This window comes from Lissotriton vulgaris, chromosome 5 (assembly GCF_964263255.1).
Source record: "Lissotriton vulgaris chromosome 5, aLisVul1.2, whole genome shotgun sequence".
Taxonomy (NCBI): domain Eukaryota; kingdom Metazoa; phylum Chordata; class Amphibia; order Caudata; family Salamandridae; genus Lissotriton; species Lissotriton vulgaris.
In genome coordinates this window covers 1992433497-1992460551 of record NC_141693.1, presented here as the reverse complement: position 1 = coordinate 1992460551, position 27055 = coordinate 1992433497, and the positions used below count along the sequence as shown (strand labels likewise).

The 27055-nt window shown below is 46.7% G+C and overlaps 1 protein-coding gene across 1 annotated transcript in view; it reads left to right on the top strand.

Annotated features, from left to right (window-relative positions):
* Positions 1-26438, top strand: part of LOC147717968 (bile salt-activated lipase-like) — a 49023-nt gene extending 22585 nt beyond the window's left edge. Inside the window, exons 5-11 of the mRNA XM_086924747.1 lie at positions 4628-4758; positions 6460-6567; positions 10978-11095; positions 16354-16540; positions 17498-17701; positions 23441-23638; positions 25971-26438. Of these exons, the coding sequence (XP_086780873.1) occupies positions 4628-4758; positions 6460-6567; positions 10978-11095; positions 16354-16540; positions 17498-17701; positions 23441-23638; positions 25971-26163 (1139 nt within the window). The 3' untranslated portion in view covers positions 26164-26438. The remainder of the gene's footprint in view (positions 1-4627; positions 4759-6459; positions 6568-10977; positions 11096-16353; positions 16541-17497; positions 17702-23440; positions 23639-25970) is intronic.
* The last annotated feature ends 617 nt before the right edge of the window (positions 26439-27055 follow it).

Below are 27055 nucleotides of genomic sequence, written 5' to 3'. Positions count from 1 at the left end.
AAAAGTTACACAAAGCGAGTTTAAAGATACTTCCGCTGAACCTAGAGGAACAAAACTTAAGACACAGACCCTAGAGGTGTGTACCAGTGTGGGAACACCGGTGTTGCAATGTTACCTCACCCACAGGAAGCGGGTGCACAGGGTCGAAGTGGCGTCGGGTTTTGACACGCAGGCTCTTGGTGCTTGGAGCTGAAGATGCTGCAGGCGATGGAAAGCAGAAGTGTCCGGTGTGATCCAAGGGTGGATCGAAGTCGAGAAGTATCTGAAAGCAGAGGGGACAGAGTCTGGGTCACTCAGCAGTGACCAGGGTGGAACCAGGACGGAACCAGGCAATGTCGGGCGCAATCAGATGGTTGTCGAGGAGCTTCTCTCCGCTGTCACGTGGGCTCTGGGGCATCTGCGATGTCCAGGAGCGGTTCACGATCTGTCCCACGCAGGCTCTCACCGTCCGCGCCGTTGGCTTCAATATTGGAGCAAACAACACTTGGCAAAAGCAATCCGCGCGTAACCGGGAGATTGCTTCTCACTCAGACCAGGAGGGTCAGAGCGGGGGCTCCTTTTCACAGGAGCTGGTGCAAATCTGGAGCAACCAGAAAAGCAAGTCGGTTTAAGGTTTTCGTTGGCACAGGGGCCACAAGCCAGCTGGCAAGTGACCGGGCCAACGCGTCGAGCCAACACAAGCAGAAGGGCCCCACGCAGCACTCGTTGAGTGTGGAGGGGGGTAGCTTCGGTGCAAGAGTAGCTCAGGGTTGGGGCTTCTCAAACCCCGGTGCACAGCTTCGAGGGTCACTCGTGGGCTGCGCAGTCAGCGTCTCGTGGCCATTTCAAGATGGCGTGCCCCATGCTTCCGGTCGCCTCCACGGGTCTCAGCTCTGCAGGGACTGTGGATCGGGCTGGAGGAAGGCAGGCAAGCTTGATCTCGTCTATCTCTGCCGCTCGAGTTCCGGCAGGAACTGCAACAAAGCAAGGGTCGAGGTGCTGGATGGTGTCTGTTTGCACAGGGTGGTCACTCCTTGACCACAAGAGAGATTCTTCAGTCTTCTACGTTGAGTAGGATGTCGAAGGGTCCAGAGTTTCGTTTCTTATGTTTCTTCAGGATAATCTGAGTTGCATTGGCACTGCTCCCACTCTTATTCGAATCTGGTGGGCTGGATTACCTGCTAGGTCCCCTCCTATGGGTGGGACTCAGGAAGGGGGTGGATATCCCCCTTTCCTTTGATCCAGGCCGCGCTGGGACTGGGGCTGGTGTGCCCCAGAACCGGTTTGGCCGGATTATGCAAGGGGCAGCCTTGTGCTCCCCAGGCAGTGTCTGGTTTCTTTGAAACCTCCCTGCTACAATCCACTATCTCCTGTCTGGCGTGGTGTAACACCGTCCTGCAACAGGAAACCATTTGTCCAGGCCACCATCTGCTGAGTTTCGGTCAGCAGCAGGAGGCCAGACCCGTGTCTGTGGCAGAGGCATCCATTTTGTGGATCCGAGGCTCTTTTAAAATCAACCGCGTTTCAGTAAAGTAACATGTCTTCTCCCTCTAGAAGGGTGGAATGCTACCCCTGTTGCCGGAACTGGCGAGGGGGTAGTATTCCAATTCGTATGACACCTTACACGACATGTTTTGATAAAGTCAAACCAAAGTTGCTATATAACCGCGAGGATTATAAGGCACTTAATAGTATATGGTATGGCATTATCCCGGAACAGCTTAGGGAGTTGTTCCCGACAGCTGCAGACAGGCTCAGCTCATGCCAGAGCTCCATCTCACATTAAACCACGCACTCTGCCTCCAGGATTGATAAGGCCTTCCATAGGAGTGACTCACAGGTTTATATGTGTCCAGATATAGGTTTAGATATAGGTATACTATAGCTAAGCAAGGGGTGATTACACCCACTTGCCCCAGCTGAGTGATCAGCCAGTTGTGTCAATTTTGGATAGCCAGCCAGGGGTGGCAAAAAGATATGCTGCAGCCCCTGGTAGGCCTTGGGTGGCACCTATGCCCTGGGCACCTATAGTGCATTATACAGGGGCTGATAAGGTGACCCAAGCCAATTTAGTTATGCACCTAGGGTACATAGAATCCATTTTACAGAGAGAGCAGATAGCCGGGGCCCTGATTAGCAGGGAGCCAGGCCAACTAAGTCGAAAACCAGCTAAACACAGGCAAACAATCTGGGGTAACCATAGTCAGGTAGCCACCTTCCTACAGACAGTATTGAGGCCACACACCACTAGCCCCGACTATTAGATGAAAACATATTTAGACTTTGGATTAGTATGACTGCACTGCCAGTGACCTGGCCTAAGAGGGCATTCAAAAGTTGAAATTGGATCATAAATCCCTAAAATGTCCCTAAGGTAAGGGTCACCAATCTCAGAGCAGTACCACACACTTGATGGCCAGTGCTGATGCTTGTGTGGCGCGAAGGATGGGAGATGCTGGGGTGAGCAGTGCAGCTATTGGACAGGAAGGCGGAAATGCACTGATCTATAGTGTTTGCCACCTCTAAATGAATGAATGAAGGCAGGGTCTTGCACTCCTCAGCACCATAAAAGCTGCCTTAAGGCGCTGCAAGGAACAGGAGCAAACGAATGACGTAAGAACCTTGTAAATAGAATTACTTTTTTTTTATATTGCGCAAAGTTGACCCGAAGGTATGGGGTATCTGAGCGCTTTACATAGCACCATTTGCGTTAAGTGAGGACACATTCATTTTTGTTAGGCATGGGGAGATTAAGTGATTTGCCCCGAACCACCGGATGTTCAGCGTCATTACAGAGAGTCGAGCCCAGTTCCCCAGATTCGAGGTCGACCGCACTAGCCGTTAGGCCAATTCGTCTTTCCTCAAAATGCTAGAATTTCACCATCAAGGTGCTTTGTGGGTAGCAGTAGTTGGCCTTAGGCATCTAGTCCTCTGGTTAGGGGAGTTGGTGAAACAAGAATAAAACATGGTGGGCAAGAGCGCCAACAAAGGAACGAGCGAGACAGTGCTTTAAGTGGGATGAGAAAGATGGGGGATCTCTAAATCAGGACAGGCCAAAGAAGCCTAACTTATATTTAGTTTGGCAAGGGGCGTGGTGTGTTTAATTATGGGTGGGCCTGAACCATGAGAACTAGACTTCTGTGTGAGATACATCACACCACCTAACCCGTATTTGGGTGCCTATTTCTGGGTTTTCTGCAAGTACGTCCAAATACATCACAGAACAACGAACAAATAAACCTAAAACAAGCTAGACCTACTGGCTTTAAAATTGCTTTTCGCAGTGATTTTTATGTATATAGAATAAATGAGTGCCCCCCTTTCTTCCCTTCACATTACTCTGCAATCTCACTCTTGCTCTTCCTTCTCTCTATCACTATCTTTTCACACCCTCCTTCCACAGGAGCTTCTTTTTAGGTCTGGGATTTTGATAGAACAGCTGTCAAATAGACCTACTGGTAACAGTTTACAGAGGGGACATTCGGTCCACCCCTTTCAACCATTGGCTTACTTTGACAAATTTCATAAAAAGGACCAGTTTCTTGAGATGTCATAAGTGATGTCACTGACCATTTCATGAGTGATGTAATATGTGAGGTCATAAGCAGTGCATGGTGGGGGCTTAAGTTATAATTAGCTCAGGTAACTATAACTGCTGAATTTCTATGGTTTTGCAGATTGAAATTTAAGCCTAACTTTAACGTCTCGATAACTTTTGTTTTTTTCAGTGAATTTCTAAGGTATTTTAAAATTCTAATTCCTAACTATAATGTCCCTGTCTGTAATGCATCATCTTGATGGTGATGTGTCGTCAGCAGCCAGAGATATGAGGAGGAGGTCGCTGATCAGACAAGTGGCTGAATTGAATATGAAAACAACTGACAGGAAAGATTCAGGAGGAACACTGTTACTTGCCTGGGCACAGACTAGGCTGGTCTTAGTTTTGCTTTGTGCAGTTTTCGGTAAAGATGTCAGTCCAATAATCTGCCTATTGAGGCAACCACATGTGGCCAAAACTTGCATATGTGGCTCTAGGGTTGGCCAGTGCCAATGGATATGTGTCACCTTTGTAAGATGCCTTGAAGGCATCCCAATTTTTGTGCAGGATGGTCTGATATGATGGCTGACTACAAAGAGTGTGACCACTGAAATGGGCTTGTGGTTGATCTACGAAGTTCTGCTTCCGAACATTCTAAGTTCCAAGTCGATTGAAGAATTGAGTTAAGGAGTGATAATAGCTCATTGAAGTTAGGCCCAGCGAGTTCTGTATTTCAAGTCTTTTTCTAATAAAGTTCATGGCAAGTGGGGATAGTATGCCAGTGCCCGTCTCAAAACGTTTAGTACGGATGATTCTCCTGTTGTGGTAAGATCATGAGGATGGCCAAGGTTACGGTTGCAAGAATTGGGGCTTCTTCAGGGCAGGGTGTAAAGCCGGAGATGAAACATCTCTCAGTAGAAGTGAATTTCTTTTAACATCTACTGCTTTCAGTGCCTGTCTCTTCTAGTTTTCCTAGTGAGGAGGGGCCGGATTGTAACGTAATAAGGTGTTTATTTTTTCTCAGCCCAGACCAGTGCTTTTGAAAGTCTGGTCAGGTTGGGCTGAGACAGTCCTGTTTTAGATTTTGAAATGCATTTTGTTTTTGCTCAGGTAACTATGGACTCTGGGACCAGCACATGGCCATTTCCTGGGTGAAGAGAAACATTGTTGCCTTTGGGGGTGACCCGGATAACATCACCCTCTTTGGGGAGTCTGCTGGGGGAGCCAGTGTCAGTCTACAGGTAAGAAATCTGCGGATTCCTTCCACTGGCGATAGAACCAATAAGACTGTGTCATGACGGGCTTCATCCTTTCCCATCTGAGAACAGAGTTCACTACTGTGGCATCCATAGGTATTTTTTGAATGCAAACCTACGTAGAAAGCAACGGAGCACTGAACAAGGGTGGGAGTCCTCAGCGGCAATTCAGGACTGTTTACAAGGAACCTGGATGTGATTCCTATCAAGCGAAGCCATAGTGTTCTCTGAAGAATTGGATGTTCAACTCCTTTATGACTGCAGGAGGGTTGAGGTAGTTCTGATGTTGACTCAGATTCTGGGCTTTGGGTTTTTCTTTGTGTGTTTTTTGTTTCTAGTCTGGTGATGTCCTGGTTTCTAGTTTGGCGCTTCAAAGCGACATCAGCAGAACCTGGAGCAATGCTTTGCAGTCCTAAAGAAAACTAGGCTTGATTAAACATGTATTTCTTGATTTGTCGCCCTTTTCTAACCCTGCGCTGTTTCTGGTTCTGTAAGGACCAGTGGTGCCTCAATGAAGGCTCATCTCTACTCAGTTGGGGTTTTGAAAGGCTCTCTGAACTGAGACTGTGCCAGTGAAAACCCTGGACGATATCCGGTCTATTCTGGGCGGTGATGGAGTGGCTGCTATAATAGTGTTAGCCTTCAACACCAGCTCCCATACCATCTGAGTACATCGGCTCGGGCCGCTAGGATTGCTGGGACATTACTGGCTTGGTTCACTTTGTTTCTCCAAGGCAGGACACAGACCGTTACTTTCTGCAGGTAGCACCTGTGGACAGCCTATAGTTACACCAGCACCCGCCCATTACGCCTGCTGGCAGGAACTCAGTACTGGTTCACAAGCTGTGCGCTTCCGGGCCCAGACAAGATGGCGCCCACCCTGGATTAATCATTTTCCTTTCTGTAGACTAGAGGCTGAGAAAACGGAGCCCTTTCCAAAGACTCAGGATTCTGCTAGAATCTGAACAGACAAGCACCAGACCAGCCATTGAATAAACATCCTGTGCCCAGCACACACAAAGAATACTTCAGGGCACTAGGACTTGGACACTGAACTAGTGCAGACTGGTTGGGTTTACTGTGTTGATTGAGTCTGCTGTAGACTGCGACTAGTGTCTGCCCTGGGAGAGCCAAGCCTTTGCCCGCCTTGTTCATTTAAGAACTCTGGCCTGGGGCACCATAGGTCCATTTTATGGAAAAACTAAACTACCCCAACTACATCAAAGCTGGTCCGACTGTCTTTTGCTAGCCTTCCCGATTCCTGGGCGCTTGTTCTCATTTAGCAGAAGCACAGCATTGCACAGACATCCCCCCACAACCTGCCATTGTGGGTGTTGGAAGTACATCAAGCCATCCCCACTAGGAACCTTACACCCCCTAACTTTGAACAGAAATGTCTTATTTGCAGGGTTTTCAGTTGGCACAGTCTTCCGGGATGAGTCACCCTGGACAAGAGTAACACTTTGCATGAAGAAAATAAAAATATTGTAAGTTGTCGACAAAACAAAAAAGACCAAAGACAAAGGTAATGTGAAGCAACAAAGACTTATTAGGGATTGTAAATTGGTTCACTAAACAATTTAATGTCTTTAAGAGGGACCATATTTCCATGTTTTGTAGGATGAGGGGAGAGATACATACAATCAGTAATCTCTCTTGTCTTTTGTCCCTCTCTGAAAACCATAGACACTGACTCCATACAACGTGGGAAAGTACAAGCGAGCCATCAGCCAGAGCGGCGTCGGCCTGTCCCCCTGGGCTATCCAAAGGGACCCTCTCTTCTGGGCTAAAAAGGTAAAGGCACAAAATATCAAGTTGATTTGCGACTTTGAAGTGGTAAGAAAGTGCGGTATATAGACCAGCACAGCCATACTCCAGGAGCAGAGACCAATAGATTCTAGAATAAAGCAGGCTGCATATGGGGGTGCTAAGCACTGGGGTCCTTCCCGTTGGTGGTTTTGTATGTCCAATTATGTGTGAAGCGCCTACTCCATAAATGTCATGTTGAATGTTTTTTAAACAGTCTGGAGTTTGTTTGAGTTACTCGCGTGAGATATCCTGCAGGTGGGGCAGAGTAGTGGCAGCCCTGTGATGACACTTGTGACCGGGTCCTAGATGGACTGATGCACGGTACACAGGGCTTTGGACTAGAACCTGTGTTTAGCCAGAAGCGACACTGAGGCTTTAGTGCTCATTGCGTATGTTTGTTACTTTTTTTAGTTGATGCTCATTGTGGTAGATTCTTGTGACAAAAAAAAAGTGTAAAAGTAGCAGTCAGATTTTCAGTACATTGTAAATAAATATTACTTTATCGATCAAACCATAGTAACACTTGTAGTAACTGGGCTTCACCTTGTGCCCTGTTACGGTTGCAGCTAGTGGTGGCGGTCCCGGAAGGAGCTTGGTTTTGGGGTGTTTCTCCTTGTATGTACCTAACTCTATTTTAAGCATACAATTCCTTCTTCAACCGTTTCGGCATGACTTGGTGATGACCAAGCCTGGGTGGAGTATGCGGAATGGCACTCCGCGGAGCTCCAGGAAGTTTTAAAAAACCTCTGTGGAACTCTGCTCCGTCCCAGTCCCACCAAATTGTTTTTAAAAAGGGTAAAAAAAAAAACACTTACCTTCTCTCTTGGGTCTTCGGGCCGCCCTCCTCCTCACCATTGTGTCTCCTCGTTGCCGTCATCCTCCTCCTCGTTGCCGGTCGCAACCCCTTACGTTTTACGTCTTGCATGGACTGTGCTGACAGAGATGGTATGAAGTTGGAGAAGCTGTTGAGTGACAGTGTTATTGAAGAGGTTGACGCGACTTGTTGGTTGGCCCCTGTTTTGATCGCCAAAAAGACTAATGGTGAAATACGCTTATGTCTGAATCTGCTTGAACTTCATAAAGGAGTAGTTGTCGATAAGCATCCTATCCCAAACATCACTGAGATGTTGGCGTCATTGGGGAGTGCTGAAGTGTTCATGATGATCGATTTGAAATCTGCTTATTAACAAATTGAGTTGGGGGTTGAGTCTAGAGATCTGACAGCGTTTGTTACAATGTTTGGGACATACCGGTTCAAAAGGATGCTTTTTGGGCTAGATTCTGTGGCTTCTGTTTTTCAGAGAATCATGTAGAAAATGTTGAAAGTTGTGGAAGTTATAAAAATATACCAAGATGATATCTTGATATTTGGTCCTGACACTAGTGTCCATGATGAAAGGGTGAGGTTGGTTCTTGAGAGGTTGGAACAAGTACATTTGAGCAATATGATGGAAAAATTCAGGAAGTCATTCATTGAATATTTGGGTCATGGAGTGTCTAAAGATAGTGTTAAGCCAAAATTAAGTTTGGTCAAGACCATAAGGGAGTTGGCATCTCCGTCTAGCAAGGATGAGTTGTTAAGATTTTGGGTGTGGCGGAGTACTATTGTAAGTTTATTGATAACATTGCATCCAAGTGTTCTAGACTGTTGTTGAAGAAGGGAGTGTCATTTCTGTGGGATGATCGGTGTGAAGCAGAATTTGAGATGTTGAAGGAGGAGTTGGAGAAAGCACCTAGTTTACGAGCATTTGATCCTAGCATGAAGAGCACTAATATTACTGATGCTAATGTTAAGGGTCTAGTGCTGTGTTATTGCAGGGTGAAGGTTTGGACACCAGAACCATGATGTTTGCTTCCAGAAGTCTTCGTGGTCCAGAATTACTGTATTCTGTTATTAAGAGAGAGGCTTTGGCGATTCATTGGGCAGTGATAACGTTGAGGCTGTTTTTATGGGGGGCAGAGTTTTGTGTAAAGACAGATCGCAAACCATTGAGGGAAATATTTTCTAACACTAACAAAGGTATTGACGTGGTTTCGGGGAGAACTACTCGCTGGCTTGTGGCTCTGCAGGAGTACAATTTTGTGGTTGAGTACATTCCAGGGTGTAGGAACGTTATTGCCGATGCATTGTCGAGATTGGTATCTGAGCATGACACTAATGGAGAATATGTCAAAGGGGAAATAGAGTAAGAAGTTTGTGTTTGTGCTATCAAGGGATCTGCCACTTCTGAGTTGGAGTGGCGGAAAGCTGTGAAAGAACATACAGATATTCAAGAAGTATTTTCTAAATTGAGATCAGGTTGGTGTAAAAAGGATCATGTTGTTGGTGAGTCTGAGAAGTGTTGGTCTGAGAGGAATGGGTTATTTCGTGGAACAAGACTGGTGCCCCCAGTAGTACTTCATAACATTTTACTGGAGCTAGCTCATGTGAGTCACTTGGGCATCTCTAAAACCAAGTAGAGGTTGAGAGCAAGATATTGGTGGCCTGTATGGATCTTGAGGCTGAAAGGTTAGTCCGTGAGTGTGCACGATGATGTATGATGAGCGACAAGATTTTGAAGCCTTAAGTACAGCCCATGGTTATGAGGTGGGAAGAGGTGGCTTTGGATATTGTGGGACCCATTCATGATCGGTGTGGATCACACTATGTGTTGGTGCTGGTAGATTTGTTTTCACGATGGCATGAGATTGTCATCACTAAGTGCATTGAAACTCGTCATATTATATCTTTCTTACAAGATCTGTTCGGGCGCAAGGGGATCCCTGGCAAATTGTTGACTGACAATGGTGAAGTGGTGGGCGTAATTTAGTTGTGCTACACAAAGCTCCACGAAATGGTAAAAAATCTGTGCGAGCATGCAAAAGTTCTGCGAATGCGCGGAATTGCTTGTTCCGCCCATTCGCATGACTTTTTTCCTGTTTGCGAACGAGGTTTGCGTGTTCAGGGGAAATATCCCGCAAACACTCATTTTTAAAGAACGAACAAGCAAAAAATTCCCCAAAGCCTCAGATCGCAGAATTTTTGGGCAATTCCACATTCTCCGCGGAACGTGAAATTACCCAAATTCCGCAAATTCCACGAGCGGAAAGGAATTTCCCACCCAGGCCTACAATGGTGTGCAGATGGTGTTCAGGGAAATGGAATAATTTTTGTCAGAAAGAGGTGTGAAGCATGCAAAATGTTCTTTATATCAACAAAAGATGAATGTTGTGATGGAACGCTTCAACCGGGTGTTAAAAGAAACCATCAGTATTGCTAAAGAGGGTGGTTTGGATTGGAGGGAGGATATACATAAGTAGGTGTGTGTATATCGCCTAATGCCTCACTCTGTTACAGGCAGGACTCCCTTTGAACTCTTTAGAAAAAGGAAGGCAAATTCTCTTTTAACACCCAGTTGGGTCATGAATAAGTGTGAAGTGAATAATGAAGATTTTTTGGTTACAGACAAAGAAAAAAAAATGTGTGTGAGGAAAGAATCGTTTGATTCTAGAGGTGAATGCTGGTGATTGGGTTAGGATCAGGTTACCGGGGAGTCGTCGAGCTAAATTATCTAAACCCATTCAAGTTATAAAACTGTTCAAGAATGGGGCGAGGACATCGGACACCCGGTTGTGGAATCTCAATCGTGTTGCTGTGGGTGTCATGGTGGTTCTGATGGTGACGCAAGGGTGAGTTCTGGTGGTGACCGCAGTAGAATTGAGGCGTATGGGAACAGTGAAACACTGAGTTCCCCTGTGGTGAGAAGAAGTGCCAGAAAGGTGGTTCCTCCAAACTACTTGAAAGACTTTGTCTAATCCATTAGTGTGATGTGTTTATGATCATTTGTTCCTTTAAACTGGTTTCAACCAGTTTGTTAGCGTTTTGTTTTGTGCGTTTATCTGGCCCTTATGGTTATTTTCAGTTCATATTTTTTTGTAGTTTGTATTTTAGGAAGTTACATAGTTTGTGTTTATTGTAATGGAAGGGAGTTGTGTGGTAACTGGTCTTCACCACGTGCCCGGTTACATTAGAGACGCGTATGCCTCTAGAATCCTGGGGATCAAGGGTTCCGTGAGAGGACGGGTTCAGCGAGTCGTGGGGGTCCCTGTAGGAGCTTGGTGGCTGGGGTGTTTCTCCTTGTATGTACCTAACTATTAAAGCATACAATTCCTTCTTCAATTTTGTGGCCATGACTTTGTTATAACACTTCCTCAATCTCCGTGTCCCTTGTTACTGTGACCTGGCTTTTGCTCCCCTCAGCTTTTGACTATTCTGGCACCTGCATTTGATCCCCTTAAGCTTTTACTTTACCTTGGCCTTGCTTTTGCTCACCTCTGCCTTTTGCTTTACTCTGGCCTGGCTTTTGCTCCCCTCTACCTTTGAATATTCTGTGACCTGTTTTTCTGTTCTTTCAGCTAGCACAGAAAGTGGGGTGTACCGTGAGTGACACCAAGGCCATGGCGAACTGCCTGAAGGTTACAGACCCACGAGCCATCACCATGGCGTACCAACTGGTTCTTGTTGGCCTGGAATGTAAGTCTCCCCCGCCCCATCACCTGGCAGGAGGACGACATGCACACCTCCCTCTTGTGGTTCTCCCTTTGACACAGTTTTCCTATCTTCTTTTTCTGTCCCCCTCTTACTCTGGATTAATCTCTGATGAGGAAAAATGTATCCTGCTCCCCAGAAAATACACCCCGGTGCAACCACCAGCACATATGAAGCCGTGGGAGACAAGTGACTGTGGTCGTAGAGTTGTCTAATGGACATCACACATGGTCAGATGTGCTCTTATTTAATGCAGGGGGTGAGAACTGCTACTGTTAGTAAAGTGGAGCCCGATGCAGAAGGGAGCCACAAGTTTAGCAGGTCATGAAAAAGTGTAAAGCCCAATATTAAAACCAAAGAGGGCGTCCTTCCGTCCTTCACATGTTGATCAACTGATTATGAGTAAATTAAGCAATCATGAGCCACCTGGGGCCAGGAGCACAAATGGGTTTAACACCTGTATCTGTTCTCTAAAGGCAGTTGTATATGTTACAAGTGGCTGCAGCTGGTTTTACCTTCCCTTATGTTATGTGCTTTTCTCAGTAGCAAATGAAGTTCCTGCACAATGGCAAAAGGGCGTTCCCAACTTGGCGGAGGTGTGGCCACATGCAAATGAGGCAGCCTTTCTGCCTGGGCATTTATTTCTATGTTATTGAAACAAGAGCTGAAGCAAAACGCCTTCAATGTATGCACTACATGGGCGTAATCTGACATTCTCCCAACTCTCCCCATCTCCTCTGACCTTTGGGAGGGGTTATGGATGGTTACAGAAACCCTCTGTCTGGTGGCCCTCCCACAGGGTCTCAGGCTGAACTCTTTCAGAAGGTTCTTGGTCCCCTTCCAAGCAGATGTAGTGCCCTTTAGCAGGGACTTTGGTATCTGTGTGGCTTCAAAGAGGGTGTGGCTATAAGATGGTAGTGAGCCGTGACCCGTGGTGACTCACTGCCCCAGATGTGCACCGTTGTACATCCCCTGGCCAGGTGTGCCCAAAGACTATATAATAAAGGGGTCGTAAGCTGCACAAGGTCTTCACCCATACTATTATCCATAGGATGTGTGTATTCATTGGTGTCAGAAGGGTGTATAGAGTACAGCTGCGGTAGCCACGTGATGCGAAGGTGGCCTACGACATTGGCGACGAGGATTGACCACACATGCCGCTGCTGCTGTAAGTAAGGACATCCCAGCAAAGATCCCGCCAGCTCAAGATGCGCCCTCGCACTGTTGGCTCTACCAGTCCTGCTCACACGTGCCAGCTGAACTGTGCTGATCGTGCTGTGCCCCAGCGCTGTTGAGAGGTGAGAATGAGGTTGCTGCCTGTCGAAGCAGCGAGACCTGTGCACCACGCCCCACAATGCCTCCAACTGCACCCGATCACCGCCATTACCAGCGTTGCCCTCCAGTCACGGCCTATGACACCTCCGGCATGTAAATGTAAATGTAAATGTAAATGTAAATGTATTGGCATTTATATAGCGCACTACTTACCCGTAGGGTCCCAAGGCGCTTCGACCGCTGCGAAACCCTTCCTGGCTTCCCTGAGAGATGGTCCCTTAATGGGTATCTCCAGGGTGAGACCAGGCATCCCCGGTGGTCTGGTGGGGCCGTTAATGAAGATGAGGCAAGCTAATGCCCAGAGTTGCCGAGTGTGATCGCTGATCAGAGTGGGCACCGAGGCGACAGAATTATCGAGTCCGCTGACCCTGGTCCAGAAACCTGCCGCGCCGGGAATCGAACCCTGGTCCCGGGCGGTCCTCTGCTCTCGGGTCTGCCGCCTCTAACCAGTGAGCCACACTACTTCACAGCCGAGTGACATGCCCTGCCTGCTGAGTGACTCTGGACCGCACCACTCTCGCCGGGATATGAGTGTGCAATGTCTCTGAGATGTGCACATCCATCGGCTGTATGGGAAAAGGTGGAGGGAACAGAGCTGGCAAATATCTGCAAGGACACAGACACTGCCTAGAAGACTCATCATCAGTAGACAAAGAGGAAGCCTTCTTCATCTTGTTCACAAGTGACCTGAAAAGACACAGAAGGCCACAACCAACATGCGCAGGGGAGATCGCCGGCATCACATTAGTGAATGTGATGGGCATATAGCAACACTGATGCCTCAGGCCAACACCCACTCTTTCTCCATCACACATCAAGATCTTCATATAGGAGAGTCATTACTCGCTACCCTTCAAGGGACACATGACAGTAAGCATGCGATCAAACGACCAAGAAATCCTGACAACATTCCACGTGGTCGGCAAAGAGACCAACAACCTGTAGGGACCCACAATGCCGAACATCTATGGCTTGTACCATGTGCACGGAACGTCAAAGCATATCAAGGTGTCCCCCATGGTTATAGCCGAAAAACAGAAACAACCTGGAAAACTGCGTTTGGGTATCGACATGCGCCTCCAAAATAAAGCAATAAAATGTGAGGGTAACATCCCGTCCACAATGGACGATATCATTGGCGATTTAAATGGAGCACTCTGGTTCTCAAAATGAGCACTCAATGCCGAATATCACCAGCTGCTCCTCTTAGAAGAAGCGGATTCAGAAAAACATTTTCCACTCATCTTGGACTATGCTGATACAAAAGACAGAATTTCTGCATTTCCTCAGCAGCTGAAGTGTTCCAGGATGCTATATGAGAGACACTGTCAGGGTTCCAAGGCATCATGAACATAAGTGACAACATCCTGATCTATTCTGCAACTGCAGAGAAGAACCACAAACATACATACCACATTTAAATGCCTCTGGGAGCACAACATCAATCTGAACAGAGAAAAATACTGTTTCTATCAAATTCCCATAGAATTCTTCAAATATGTCTTTAATCAGGAAAGGGTCAGGCAGATCCCCGGAAATCGCAAGCCATCAAGCAGGCCCTAGCACAAACCTTCGCATCGGAGGTAGGCCGAATTCTGGGCATGGTCATCTATTGTGGCAGATTCATTCCGAACTTAGCATCGCTGAGCCTTTGAGATCTCCTACCAAGAGAGGTGCCCACCGGGCATGGGGCCAAAATAAAGAAGCGTTTCATAGGATAAAGGCATCCAATCTGATCAAAACAACAATGGCAGACTTCGACCCAAAGATGAGGACTGAGCTACTAGTCAACTCAAGTCCAGCTGGCCTAAGGGCCGTGCTCACCCAAGAGGTTGAAACCAGGAGATGGGCACCCTCTAGCGTTTGCCTGCAAAGCACTCACCGCAACAGAAGCACAGTACGCCCAAATGGAAAGAAAAGACCTAGCTTTGATCCTTTGGTTTTGGTTGACAGCTACTTGAAATAGCCAGTTGTCGATCTGATTGACTCAACGGCATTCGCCAATGTAGCACTAGTGCTAGAGAAGGTCTTTGCACTTTTCGGCCTGCCAAAAGATATCAAGACAGACAACCCTTCTAAGGGTCAGAGTTCAAAAATCTATTTAAACATCTGGGGATTTGGCATTGTCATATCACACCACAGTGACTGCAGGCCAATGGAGAGGCTGAGCGCTTCCTGCACACCCCCAACAAATCCCGCAGAATTTCTATGGTTGAAGGAATAAACCCCAAACTCAGCCTCCAAAGTTTCTTGCGAGAATACAGAGGAACACTACACTGCACCACTCAATGACCCCCTTGGTCTGTGCTGCTCAGTGTGCCCGGGAGAGACGTGATCCCAGTCCACTTGGAGTGGATTAAACCAACCTTCGATCCAAATCAATGACCAGAACTGGCGCACACAGAAGAACGTACGCGCGAGCCTAAAGAGGCGAGCACCAAAATGGCTTATCATGCAAGGTGACAAAGTGGTCAAAGACCAAAGGCCAGGGTGGAACCAGGGGTACGACCACTGCTCAGCTTGGTTGGTACCATGATAACAGTCCGTAAGGGTAGTGAAACTGTCACCAGAAACATTTCATGGTTCCGGAAGGTGGGTATACCGAGTCAGCAGGAGCCTTAAGAGGGGGCAGAAAATAGAACAATGGACGACCCACCTGTGGACGAGAGATCCTGTAGCCCCTCTCCAGGCAACAGGGCTCCTGTGTGGACAGGTGTGGGAAAAAGAAGCATAGACACTCGAAATGACGTGAGCACCAAAGAGATATCACACTTCTCACCCCGCCAGGGGTATAACCTCTGGCCGAAACCACAACTGAACCAGTGGCTCAAAGACTTTGAGCCAAGCGTAGCGGTAAAGCTTAAGGCTAAGTTGGGAAGGGATGTAGTGAGCCACACAGTCCCCCCCCTCCTGGTGACTCACTGCCCCGGATGTACACCGTTGTAAATACTCTGGCCAGAGGCTATATATTAAACAGGTTGTTGACGGCACGCAGTCTTACGCCCATACCCTTATCCAGAGTGTGTGTGTATTCATAGGAGTCAGCGGGAGTATACAGTACCGCCGAGGTAGCTGCGTGATAAAAAGGCAGCCTGCACCAATGACCACCAGCCACGTGGCGGTCTTCAGTGGGTCCCTCAACAATTTGGGAGTTCGACCACACAAACACAGTGATGGGTTTTTCTGTGCTGCACTGTGTGTCACCCTGTGTTCAGCTGCGCGTGTGCAAACACCTTGAGTAGCGCATGCTGGTGCTGCACTAGCTCTCCTGAGGAAGATGCACACAAAAAAATTTGTACACCCCTTTAATAACCTGATCCCTGTTCTTAATGGCAGAACTAAACTTTAAGACTCAGGCAACAAATGCTATATGAAAAGGTAAAGGAATGTTAATGCAGCAGTGCTCACTATTTTATTTTCTAAACTTGTGACTCTTGCAGTCTTTAAAAAAAGCGAAACAGCTATTCTTCTAACTCAACTTGAGTTACAACCGTTGGTGTTCTTAACACTAATGACGGTAAAAAGATTCCACTTTTCCTTAAATCCACCACTTTACTTGCCTCTCTTCCTTTGTGTTCATTCTGAACTGACATTCTAAAAACAAGCGCAACTTCCTGTGAAAAAGCAAAGCAAAAAGAAATATAAGCCCAACCAAATTAGCCTATGTTTGAGTGGTCGAGGGGGCTGGGCTCAAAGTTACGATTTCTAGCACCTCTCTATTGTAGACATATTGACATCATAAGACGCAGCTAAAGGTGATTTGTAGTACGCTAATAGGCAACACTAAGGTTTAATAATGTCAGTGCATGGAACCAAGTTTGGCCAATTGCTTTACCAAATCCCTGTGTTTCTTAGCATCCTTGTGCTATTTATGACCCCATCTCTGCTCCCGACATTTTTCCCGACAGATCCCATGGTACATTATCTTGCGTACTCCCCTGTCATCGATGGCGACTTCATCCCCGCAGAGCCAGAGACCCTCTTCAAGAACACAGCCAACGTGGACTACTTGGCGGGAGTGAACAACATGGACGGCCACCTCTTCGCCGGCTTCGACGTGCCTGAAATCAACCAGCCCCTTCAGAAGATCAACCCGTAAGGAGATGAACCCGCTTGTTGGGGGGGAAAGGGGAGGTAGAAAGTGAGTCATGGACTTGGGGTCTGTCCAGATCAGTTTCTGATGTATAGATCCCTATTCCATAGTGACAGTTTACCATCTCATTTTATTTATTATCCGCTGCAGAGAAGCACATCCCTTGCCCATCTAGTCTGAAAGATTTGTTGCAACACTATAGACTCTACTTAGCTGGAACCCTGCTTAAGGTGCAATCAAAGTTTGCACCTAAAACTGGATTCCAACTTGAGTACAAATTGCTCCTGTACCAGGAGTTTGTCCTTATGATTTGCAGTAGGGAAAACCTGCAGAAAATCATGAGAGCAAATTGTGCAAAATCTCGGTTTGCGCACACAGCAATGGACGGATTCATGCACAAATCCTGCCTGGTTTCCAACTGCTGGCTGTGCAAACTGTAACCTGGCACTAATTCGAGCACCCCGCGCTAACGCAATCCAGCAGGTATACAGTTTGCACCTGTATTTTGTGGGCTCATTGCAGTCAGGCTGTGTGTCTGGTGCTCTTTGCTGGTACAATAGATGGACTCCGAGGATTTATACCAGGGGTCTCCAAACCGGTCCTGGAGGGCCGGATCCATGCCAGATTTTTGGGATATCCCCATTGAGATACATGTAGTTATTTTAAAAATCTGGCATGGATCCGGCCCTCCAGGACCGGTTTGGAGACCCCTGATTTATACGGTTACGATAGAGACAAAAGTTTTTGTTCGACGTTTACAAAATGGGTAATTCATTTGTGGCCCACTTATAAATATGTACCCTGAGGGCATCTGTTCTGCAGCACTGGGCACTGTGTAAAACAAAGACTTTTTGGTAGGTTTAATCCAATTTAATGTTCGTTTTAAAGGACTCTTAGGCGCCCTACCCCAACAGCACTCATTTCCTTTTGTAAGTATTTTGCTTTCTGTTTGTTTGCAGGGACGCTGTGTTCAAGGTTGTACAAGGGCTGACAATGGAGAAGGGGGTTCAGGGTGCAAATATGGCCTACAACTTGTACACTCAGGCCTGGCCCCAGTCACCCGACCAGGAGACCATGAAAAGGACAGTTGTGGACGTGGAAACTGATTATATTTTCCTGGTTCCGACCCAAAAAGCCCTGGCCCTGCACCACCGCAATGCCGGGTGAGTATTATATGATATTCAGAAAGGTCAATTTTGTTTGTTATCTGAATATGAAGCAACATTGGTGCTCCAGATCCGATTAAATGTAGAGGGATCTGGTAGGTTCAAAGAAGACACTGCATGCTCTTTCTACTGGCACATTTAAAAAAAAAAAACTATTTTATTGATTTTGAGCAGCATACAAACCACAACATCATCTACTTCCCTTAGCATCATCAATTACATCTTCCATTTTACTCCCAACTGAACCCCCGGATCCCTCCCCCCCCGCTCGGCAATTGGTGAGGGCAAATTCCAGACATATATATTATATAACATAGCAGCGGCTACAGGGACAGTTAGATGTAACACAATACACTGTTCCTACATATCACATGGACGCTCTGTACTGTTCAATCCTAGTCTCCCTCCAGGTGATCCTGTAAAGCCGCGTCCCAGGCCCTGGCTAGCTCTAGAGCCTTGTCATTATTCATGCGCTTGGCCTGTCTTAGCCTAATGGAGCCCTCACTACCCGCCCATTTACAGAACTCAGTTCTCCAACTCCTGTACAATGGCCCCTCCCTCGATTTCCAGTGCCATGTAATTTCCCTCTTAGCTAGGAGTAAGCCCAAGTCGATGAATTGACTTGTAATTTTAGTTTTGGCTGTGTGCGGAAACCAATGCAGCAGGCACACTGCCATGTCAAAGTTCAGATGCCTATCCGTGACCTCTGTAAGGACTTCCCCTACTTCCACCCAATAGGTACCCAAGGCGGGGCAGCTCCAGAGCATATGTTCCAACTCAGTGCCCTGCTCAAGGCACCTTGGGCATGCCGCATCATGGACCCGGAAATATTTGGTAATTTTCCCAGGAGTCAAATATGCACGGTGCAAAATAAAAAATTGCACTTGTTGAAAGCGCGCATTCCTACTTCCCTTCCACGCCCTCCGCATAATGTGGCCCCATGCCGTGTCAGGTATCGGCCTAGCTATGCCCACCTCCCATTTCTGTTTGAGACTGACTAGTGGGTTGAGTCCCTCATGCAACATCCTAGAATAAAGACAAGTCACCGCTTTAAAGGTTCCCGCCGCCATCACAACATATTGGCAAGCCTTGGTGTTCGCGGGTTCCGTCCGTCCTCCCTTCCAATGTTTCCGAAGTGCTGCTTGAACCGCCGCATGTAGCAGAAAACTACCATCTGGTAGACCATACCTGTCATGCAGGGCCAGAAATAGGATCAGCTCCCCGTTTTCGTATAAGTCTCCCACCACTTGGAGCCCGAGCTGTTCCCACTCCATGAGGGGGGACCAGTCCCCACCATGCGGCAGAGCCGTCAGCATCCCCAATGGGATTTCCGGAGCATATGGGTGCGCCACCCCGGCCCTACGCTGGCTCCTGTCCCAACAGAGCTTGAGGGCTCTCTCTACTGGCACATGATTCATAACAACATGTTCACTCTCAACAAACACAAGTACTAACAAAACATATCCTTTGCTGCACATTATCTTCTCAGTGTGCTCATCGTCATGTACAATTCGCTACATACATCTCTCTCTCCATTGCCTTCTCACTTTTTCTGGGTCCCTCCAGCTCTGCCCTGGAACTTTCCTTTACTTTCTCATATTCAGCCACTTTCAGAGGCTTCATGATATAGGAATTCAAGGACTACCACGCTGACCGGATGCTCTCAATGCGTCTTCACCTCTGAAGCATTGACCCCTTCAGCTGGCATACTCAAGGCTCAATCATGGCTCCAGGCCTGTCCAACATGTACCTTTTCCCACATTATACCTTGATATCCTTTCTTAATCTCAACCTCTGTAACTACGCTGATGAAATGCAAGTCCTTCCAAAGCTCCAAACTTCATCTGATCTTGATGCAGTGTCGTGGGGGAATGCCAACAAACATTGGTCTCATGATGTTTGGAACCACCTCAAGGTTAAGAAAAATAGAGGTTTCAACCAGTGACCACTGGACGGGCCACCAGCACCATTTTAGGATTGACCATGACCTCCAACTTAACCATCATGCCCCTAGTAAATGAAGCGGCTAAATGACCACTTGATGAGGCGCCTTTAGTGAGTTTTCCCGTCCCTTGGATTCCTGCAAAAAGTCCAAGATACCTTTGCGTGGGTACTCTCACAACTTTACTACACCTTGGAAATCATTTGATGCTTGTTGACTTAATAATTAGGAAACTGCAGAGAATCCCAAATAGCCTCTCAGCCTCCCGGTGCTGACCCTTCTAATGCCTGGTCTCATTTCCCTTCGCTGGTCCCAGTGGCTAGACAAATCACAGTTAAAGCAATGCACTTAACCCACTGAGCGATCCACAGGACTGGGCCACTCTTATCCTTCACAAAAAAAACTCAATTATCGCCAAGCAAGGCCTCTGCTCAAGGCTGGCACCTTTGTGCATGGATGCTTCCATCAGAAAGACGTGAACTAGAGTCTCCATTTCCATCCAGCGAGTGAAACTGATAGTTCGCTGGAACATGGAGAATTGACAACCATCTCCAATTCTGGAAAGCATTGAAACATGGCCTACTCTCATCTCACCTACTTTATATGTCAGCAACATTTCAGATTGTGATCATGGATGGTGGTTTATGTGGGTTCACCCTTCTTCTGTAGGCCCAGGTGTGTCATCACTCTAGCCTGCCCATACATACTCCTAGCGACACTCTGTACACTGCCTATGGATCACCACATACATAGGATCCCCAGATTAGATGAACCAGGCAACAGGGTGGGGGGGATTATAGTTTGATGTTTATTTAGTTTCTGTTGTACATGTTTCAAGACAATGTACTATACATATAATCAATGTAATTCTCCTGTCCGTCATCAATGTAAGAACTGTTGTATCTTAAGAAAATGTAATAAAGTTTGTGTTAAAAAAAATATCAATTCATCCATATATATATATATATATATATTCGGTAAGCACAAACGTCAAAAACAATTTGATGTCTTGAATGACGAGGCAGGACCCATAGATAGTGCAGGTTTTTTCAATTTATTGTGCGACCCAACACCAGTCCGACATTAATTATATATATATATATCCACAGTACTCAGAACATGAAATATAGATATTGGGAAGTATCTACTCACAGCTTTATGTTCCTTTCTACTCTCCACATCAATACTAATGCATTGCATATGTGGGCATATCTTCAAACTTCAACTAACCCAGCCATCATCTCCCACAAGGAACATACCAAATCCAAAAGTCTCCCAACCATTCCCTTTGAGGGTGCTCAGGAATCAGTGGAAATCATAGTTCTGTGTGGCCTCATTGGGTATTTGTAGCGCTATACAGTTGCTGCAGTAGAGCACAAAGGCATGTAGAGCTGAGCAGTGATGAGTGACGCAACAGGCTGGCTCTGCCCCAACTCACCCAACACTTCAGAGGCAGCAGGGATTGCGCACTGATGGTAGAGGGAGCTGTGACGAGTGATTAGCAATGAAAGAGGGCCACCAACAGAGTAGCCGCAGGAGACGGCCAGTGCAATAAGAGGAGATTGAGAAGAGAGAGAGATTGTGACAGGCGATGGGAAGGAATTGGCCGGAGGCGAGCAGTAGCAAGATTATCCCATAGCGTCAAAAGAGCTACTGGTGATATTGGGGGGCAGTGGGCAAATAGGTGGGAAAAGTGGTGAGCAATGTTTTGCTCACAGCACTGTCTACTCAACCCCAGAAAGATTGAAGGAGGCTCCCCTAGACTTGGGTCTGACATCTTAAGGTCTGTTTGCTTTTGACCTCCTCGTGTGAGAGGTGCCAGCAAGAGGTGTCACTCAAGATGAGCTGCTTTTGTAAGTGGACCTTAACAGAACCGCTCTGTGCGGCTTTGAGCGAATCACACCCGCTGCTAAACTCAGCCTAGCCCGGCACTCCATCTCACGCTGATGCAATGCATACAAAGTTTTCATTCAAAAATGAAAGTGGGCTCAAGGAACCCACCTCCAAAGACTCTGATCTTTTGGAGCAGAAAAGAATCTGAAGTCTCCCAGGTTCGTGAGTGAGGAGCTCGTCCAGTCCAGGATATCCATACCTCATACACAGAGTGCAAATTTAAACCCAATGGCAGACAATAACACCATGTTACACATTATATTCATGTAACCTCACAACAATCAACATCCTCAAAAAGAACTCCGTCCTTACCCACAACGACCACTCCAATCTACCAAGGTGCCCACTGGACAAGCATTGCTCATCAGGTCACCTTTTCCAATATCTATAAGTACATTTCAATCTCGCCACTAATCACCACCATCAAACCACATCCAACACCCATCGGCACAATGCCAGTGCTTCTACTAACCATGCTGAGCAACAAAATCTGCACCACAACCAACACAATGCTTGTGTATGTCATGCCACCTCCTCCAGTGAAAACACCAATCAACAGCCCATTCGCAATTATAACATTTTCCTATCACTTTCTTCGCATAGAAATCAAAATTTTCATTACCACCAACCAAGATAATTCAGGCAATAAATAAACACTCAAGGTAAACTTTAAACTTAACACTCCACCATCACATCTCTACTCCCTACTCTTTATGCTGAAGCCACCACATTACATTATACGCCTACATCCTTCCAACTTGCACTAGAAACTCCAAGCACCATTACAACTCCTTTGTGTTCATACAGTCACAATATCCTTCCACTGAAAGCAGGCAATACAACCCTTCTGCCACCTACAGCCACCAATCTAAACCTTCTGCCACCAGTTAAATCCTTCTCTCATCTACAGCCCCAATCTAGCCATTCTGCTGTCCGCCAATCTACCTATCCTCCCAGATGAATACCCAATCTAACACGTTGACCACCTACAGACCCATATCCACCCCTTCTGCCACCATTACAGACCACTTGTCACCTAAAGCCACTGATCCAACTCATGCACTCCTTACAGCAGCCAACCTAACCATTCTATCACCAATCCAACCCTTTGTCCATCTGCAGCCACTAATCCAACCCTTCCCTCACCAATCCAAGATCTTGGCCACCTGCATTCACCAATCCAATCTTTCTGCCACCAGTCCAGCCCCTACTGCCACCAATTCAGCCCCTTGGCCACCTGCATTCACCAATCCAATCCTCTGTCGCCTACAACCACTGATTCAACACTACTCTCACCAATCCAACCCCTTGGTCATCTGCTGCAACTAATTCAATTATTCTGTCACCTACAGACCTAGGCTATCCATTCTGCAACATACACTCCCTAGGCCAACCCTTTAACCACTTACAAGCCCTAATCCAAACTTTCTATCCATAATCTAACCTTTCTTCCACCAGTACAACCCCTTTGCCGCCTACAGCCATCAATCAAGCTCTTTTGCTACCTTCAAATGCAAATCTAAACATTCTTCCACCTAAAATCACCAGTCCAGCCCTTCTGCCAACAGAGGTTCCTAATCCAACCCACCTGCAATGCCCCCAATCCAAACTTTAGCAAAAATATTTCTTATTAACCCAAAGCTTCCATCTACCTAAACTCTACCAAATACACCCCCCACAGTCCAGATGAAACCCATAGGGTGCCAGGCAGTCACCGACACTCCATGCCCTCCTCATTAAATTAAGTTAGTCCTTATTTTACAGTTGAAACTTGAGTGCTTGACAGCTTCTTTGCCATTGCTTCAGAGGGAGGCAGACATGGTGCCAATAGTTGTGGTTTCTGATGACTGGTAACCCCGTGTTTGATTCTGTACTCAGACTCTCCTGTCACTTTACTATAGGAACGGTAAGACCTACAGTTACATGTTCTCCCACGCCTCGCGAATGCCCATCTACCCCAGCTGGATGGGAGCAGACCACGCCGAGGATCTCCAGTACATCTTCGGCAAGCCCTTCACCACCCCCATCGGCTACCGGCCTAGGGACCGAGATGTTGCGGAATACATGATCACGTATTGGACGAACTTTGCAAGAACAGGGTAAGTGCTCGGACCACTGCTCAAGCTCCTGAGCATCTGGGAGCTGCTACCTTAGGACAAGGATCAAAATGCTAACTCCACATGCGCTGGCCTTCTGCTGCATGTGCAAAACAATACCCTTTCAGGCATAAGGTGACGCCTAAATTGTGCAAAAAGGAAGCAGAGAACACTGGGAAGTTCCCAAGTTTAGGTGGAGAGCAGCTCCTGTATAGAGCACCCTCAACACTAGCGACACTCTGAATCTGCTCAACGCAAATGTCTGGTTTTCTATCAAAGTCTTTAAGCATAGAATTAGCACAATGCCATCCACCCCGAGATAGAAAGAGACAAAGCCTTTTTCCATTTTTGCAACCACCTTTTCAAGCCTGACTTATACAGGGTGTTCCCTTGCCCTCCATGCCACTGGAGTCAAACTATCCTGGCTGATGAGGGGTGAAACCCCAAAACCGGTACCAGGATGCTTGTTTCCAGTCCAGGGAGGACCTGGCCTGGCAATCCAGCTGGGACTGTTCCCATGGGGAGCAGGGTCAAGACTGATTTGCATATCGCTGGGTCTCAACTGGAATGGCATGGGCACCAAGGAAACAATGGATTTAGGCCCAGATCTCTGTACTGGAGTGAATGTTTGACATTGTTCAACATTCTGTCCATCAGTTCTTCTTATTTTTGCATTAAGGAAATATAAACAAGCATTGACATAGACATAATGTCTCACCTGTGACACCGGGTGGCAGATTTATTAGTTTTGCCAATCTCTTTTTAGTTTGCGCATTGTTTACTATGGCGAAATTCACAGTACACCATTGTAAGATAGTCATCAATGCATGAGCATGCACGGTGGCCTCCTTGTAATGAAAATACATGTTAATATAGTCATACTGTATGCGCATACTCTGAGAAAAGTTTGAAACAGTTTTTTAAGAGCAAAAGAAAAAGCGTTCTAAGATGGCCCCCATGTGCCCATATGCTTGGGTGGACATCTTTGAATGGTTTAAACACACCTTCAGTGATAGCTGCCAGCCAATGCCGCAGTTGGCAGCTGACAGAGTGCAGGAGGAAGGGTGGGGGAGGATGAAGGGGGTGTTGTTTGAGACACAATTTATTAAACAAAGCCTGCATTTAGAAAGAAGATGGGAAGAAGGTCGAGCAAAAAGTGTGTGAGAGGAACTAGGCTCTTGTGCAGAGCAATACTTGTATTGACTTCAGCAGTGCAAGGGTACTACTCCAATTAAAACAGTGAGACTGAAATTCTCTTTGGATGGGACAAACGCTAGAATGGGGGGACTCTACTGAATCAGGAAAAGAGAAAAGAGACACTGAACCACTAGGTAGGAACTGACCCCCAAACCCTTCTATGTCTATATTGGTTACAAACGGTCTGTTGCCAGTAGAAACCTGAAGCCATGTATAGGCAAGATGTAAAATGCAAAACAAGTTCTGTAGTGGTATCCTTATTATGTTGGAGTAAAGCGCCTGGAAACATTGTCCGAGGCGGAGCTTAACTGCAACAACCCATGTCTCCAAAATCAGCATTTTCCACCCAGAATTGGCAGGATTTCTGGGTGTAGGGAAATAGCAGCTGAGCAGAAGTGGGGAACCAACAGCTGCCTCTCGCCAACTGTTTCCACACCATACCCTGCTGCCAGACCTCTAGGTGGGGTTGGAAGAGAAGAGGGGTTGTACTGAACTTTGGGCGCCAAGAAACCGAGCTGCCTAGGGAGTCTCAATTCAATCATTTAGGTTAAGCATCAGTTGCAACACACTTTTTGCCTTGAGTAATGGAATGCTTTGCTCTGTAGGAAAGGAACTTCTTTTTTAAAATTTTATTTTTACCTTGCCTGCTGTGCACTACGCAAAGCTAGTAACATTTAAAAAAAAGAAATTGCAAAGTTGGGATGCATTGCGCATCACATATTTCAATATTTGCTGCCCAGTTTCAGTATCTTCAAGTCAGATGTTTTGTTAAGGGGAGCAAGGTGGCCACATTGGCGGAACACATCGGTCAGGGATCTGTTAACAGGTCCTTGCCACAGGCACAAACTGTGAAAGACTAAAGCAAGAAAGCAAATACCATCTACAGATGGGATGTCTACCAAGTAGAGGTATGAGGTTACAAATATCAGGAATCAGATAATAATAAGAGTTTTATATCTTTCCACATCTGTGCCGAGGGTCTGAGCATCATCTTTTCACTTAAAGTTAATATAAATGCACCCTTCACTTTGACCATGGGGTTTTTCTGTATGGGAATGGCCATAATTACTGATATCATGTCTATGAGACACCTGAATCATCTTCCCAACTAACTTGTCGTCTTTCTTCACTCTTACAGCGACCCCAACAAAGGCGATCACAGCGTCCCGACTCCTTGGCTGCCATACTCCCCAGAGTACCAGCAATATTTGGAAATCACTCACAAAATCAACCTGCAGTCCATGAAGCAGTACATGAGAACAGAGTTTGTGCAGTTCTGGACGCAATCCTACCAGAACCTGCCCAGCGCGTCCAAGCCAGAACCATACTAAAAATCACCTGCAGAATCAACCTGCAGTCCATGGAGCAGAACCTGAGAAGGGACTTTGTGCATTTCTGAGCGCAATCTTACCAGAATCTGCCCAGCGCCGCCAAGCCAGAACCATACTAAAAATCACCCACAAAATTAACAACCAATCAATGAGGCAGAACCTGAGAAGGGACTTCGTGAGGTTCTGGGTGCAACCCTACCAGAACCTGCCCAGCTAGTCTCAGCTAGAACCATACTAATGTTAGATACAAAGCTTCAATAAAGGCATTAAAGGCACCAAAACTCTCTTGTGGTTTGTTCCCTCCAGAGTGCTGTGCAGACACAGGGACTTTGAAATATTACTTCTGTGATGGACCTCTTGTGATTTGTTTAATTCCGACTGCCGCGAGGACATGGCAGATTTATAAATATCCCTTCTGTGATGCTCCATGGGAAAGAAAGGGGTGAGGTACCTGTGCCCTGGTCCTTATGATGTAGGCATGTGTCTACCGGTGCACCACCAGCAGGGGGAGCTGAAGGCCAGGGTCCAACTAGCAGGGCTCGCTCAGGTCAGGAGTGAGGGGCATCGGCTGATCTGTGTCTAATACTTTTGAAATACCTTGGAGTGTTGCTGGCCAGGGTTGAACTTCCAATGGTGTTGGAAAGTTTGTTGTGGGTCCTTATGGATTCAAGAAAAAGACCCCTAACCCAGTCAGTGCCCCCGAATCCTTGATCCCACACCCCTCTCACCAGCGCCTGCATTATAATCTGCACAGTTTGAATAAATAGGGGAAAACAGTTCTTCTTATAGCACAATGTGTCAGAGAAAAGGTCTTGGTATTACTGGCAGTTCAAAAGCAGCAGGCATGAAATAGGTTCTTGTTCGTCTCTGAGAAGTATTGTGTGTGTTATAT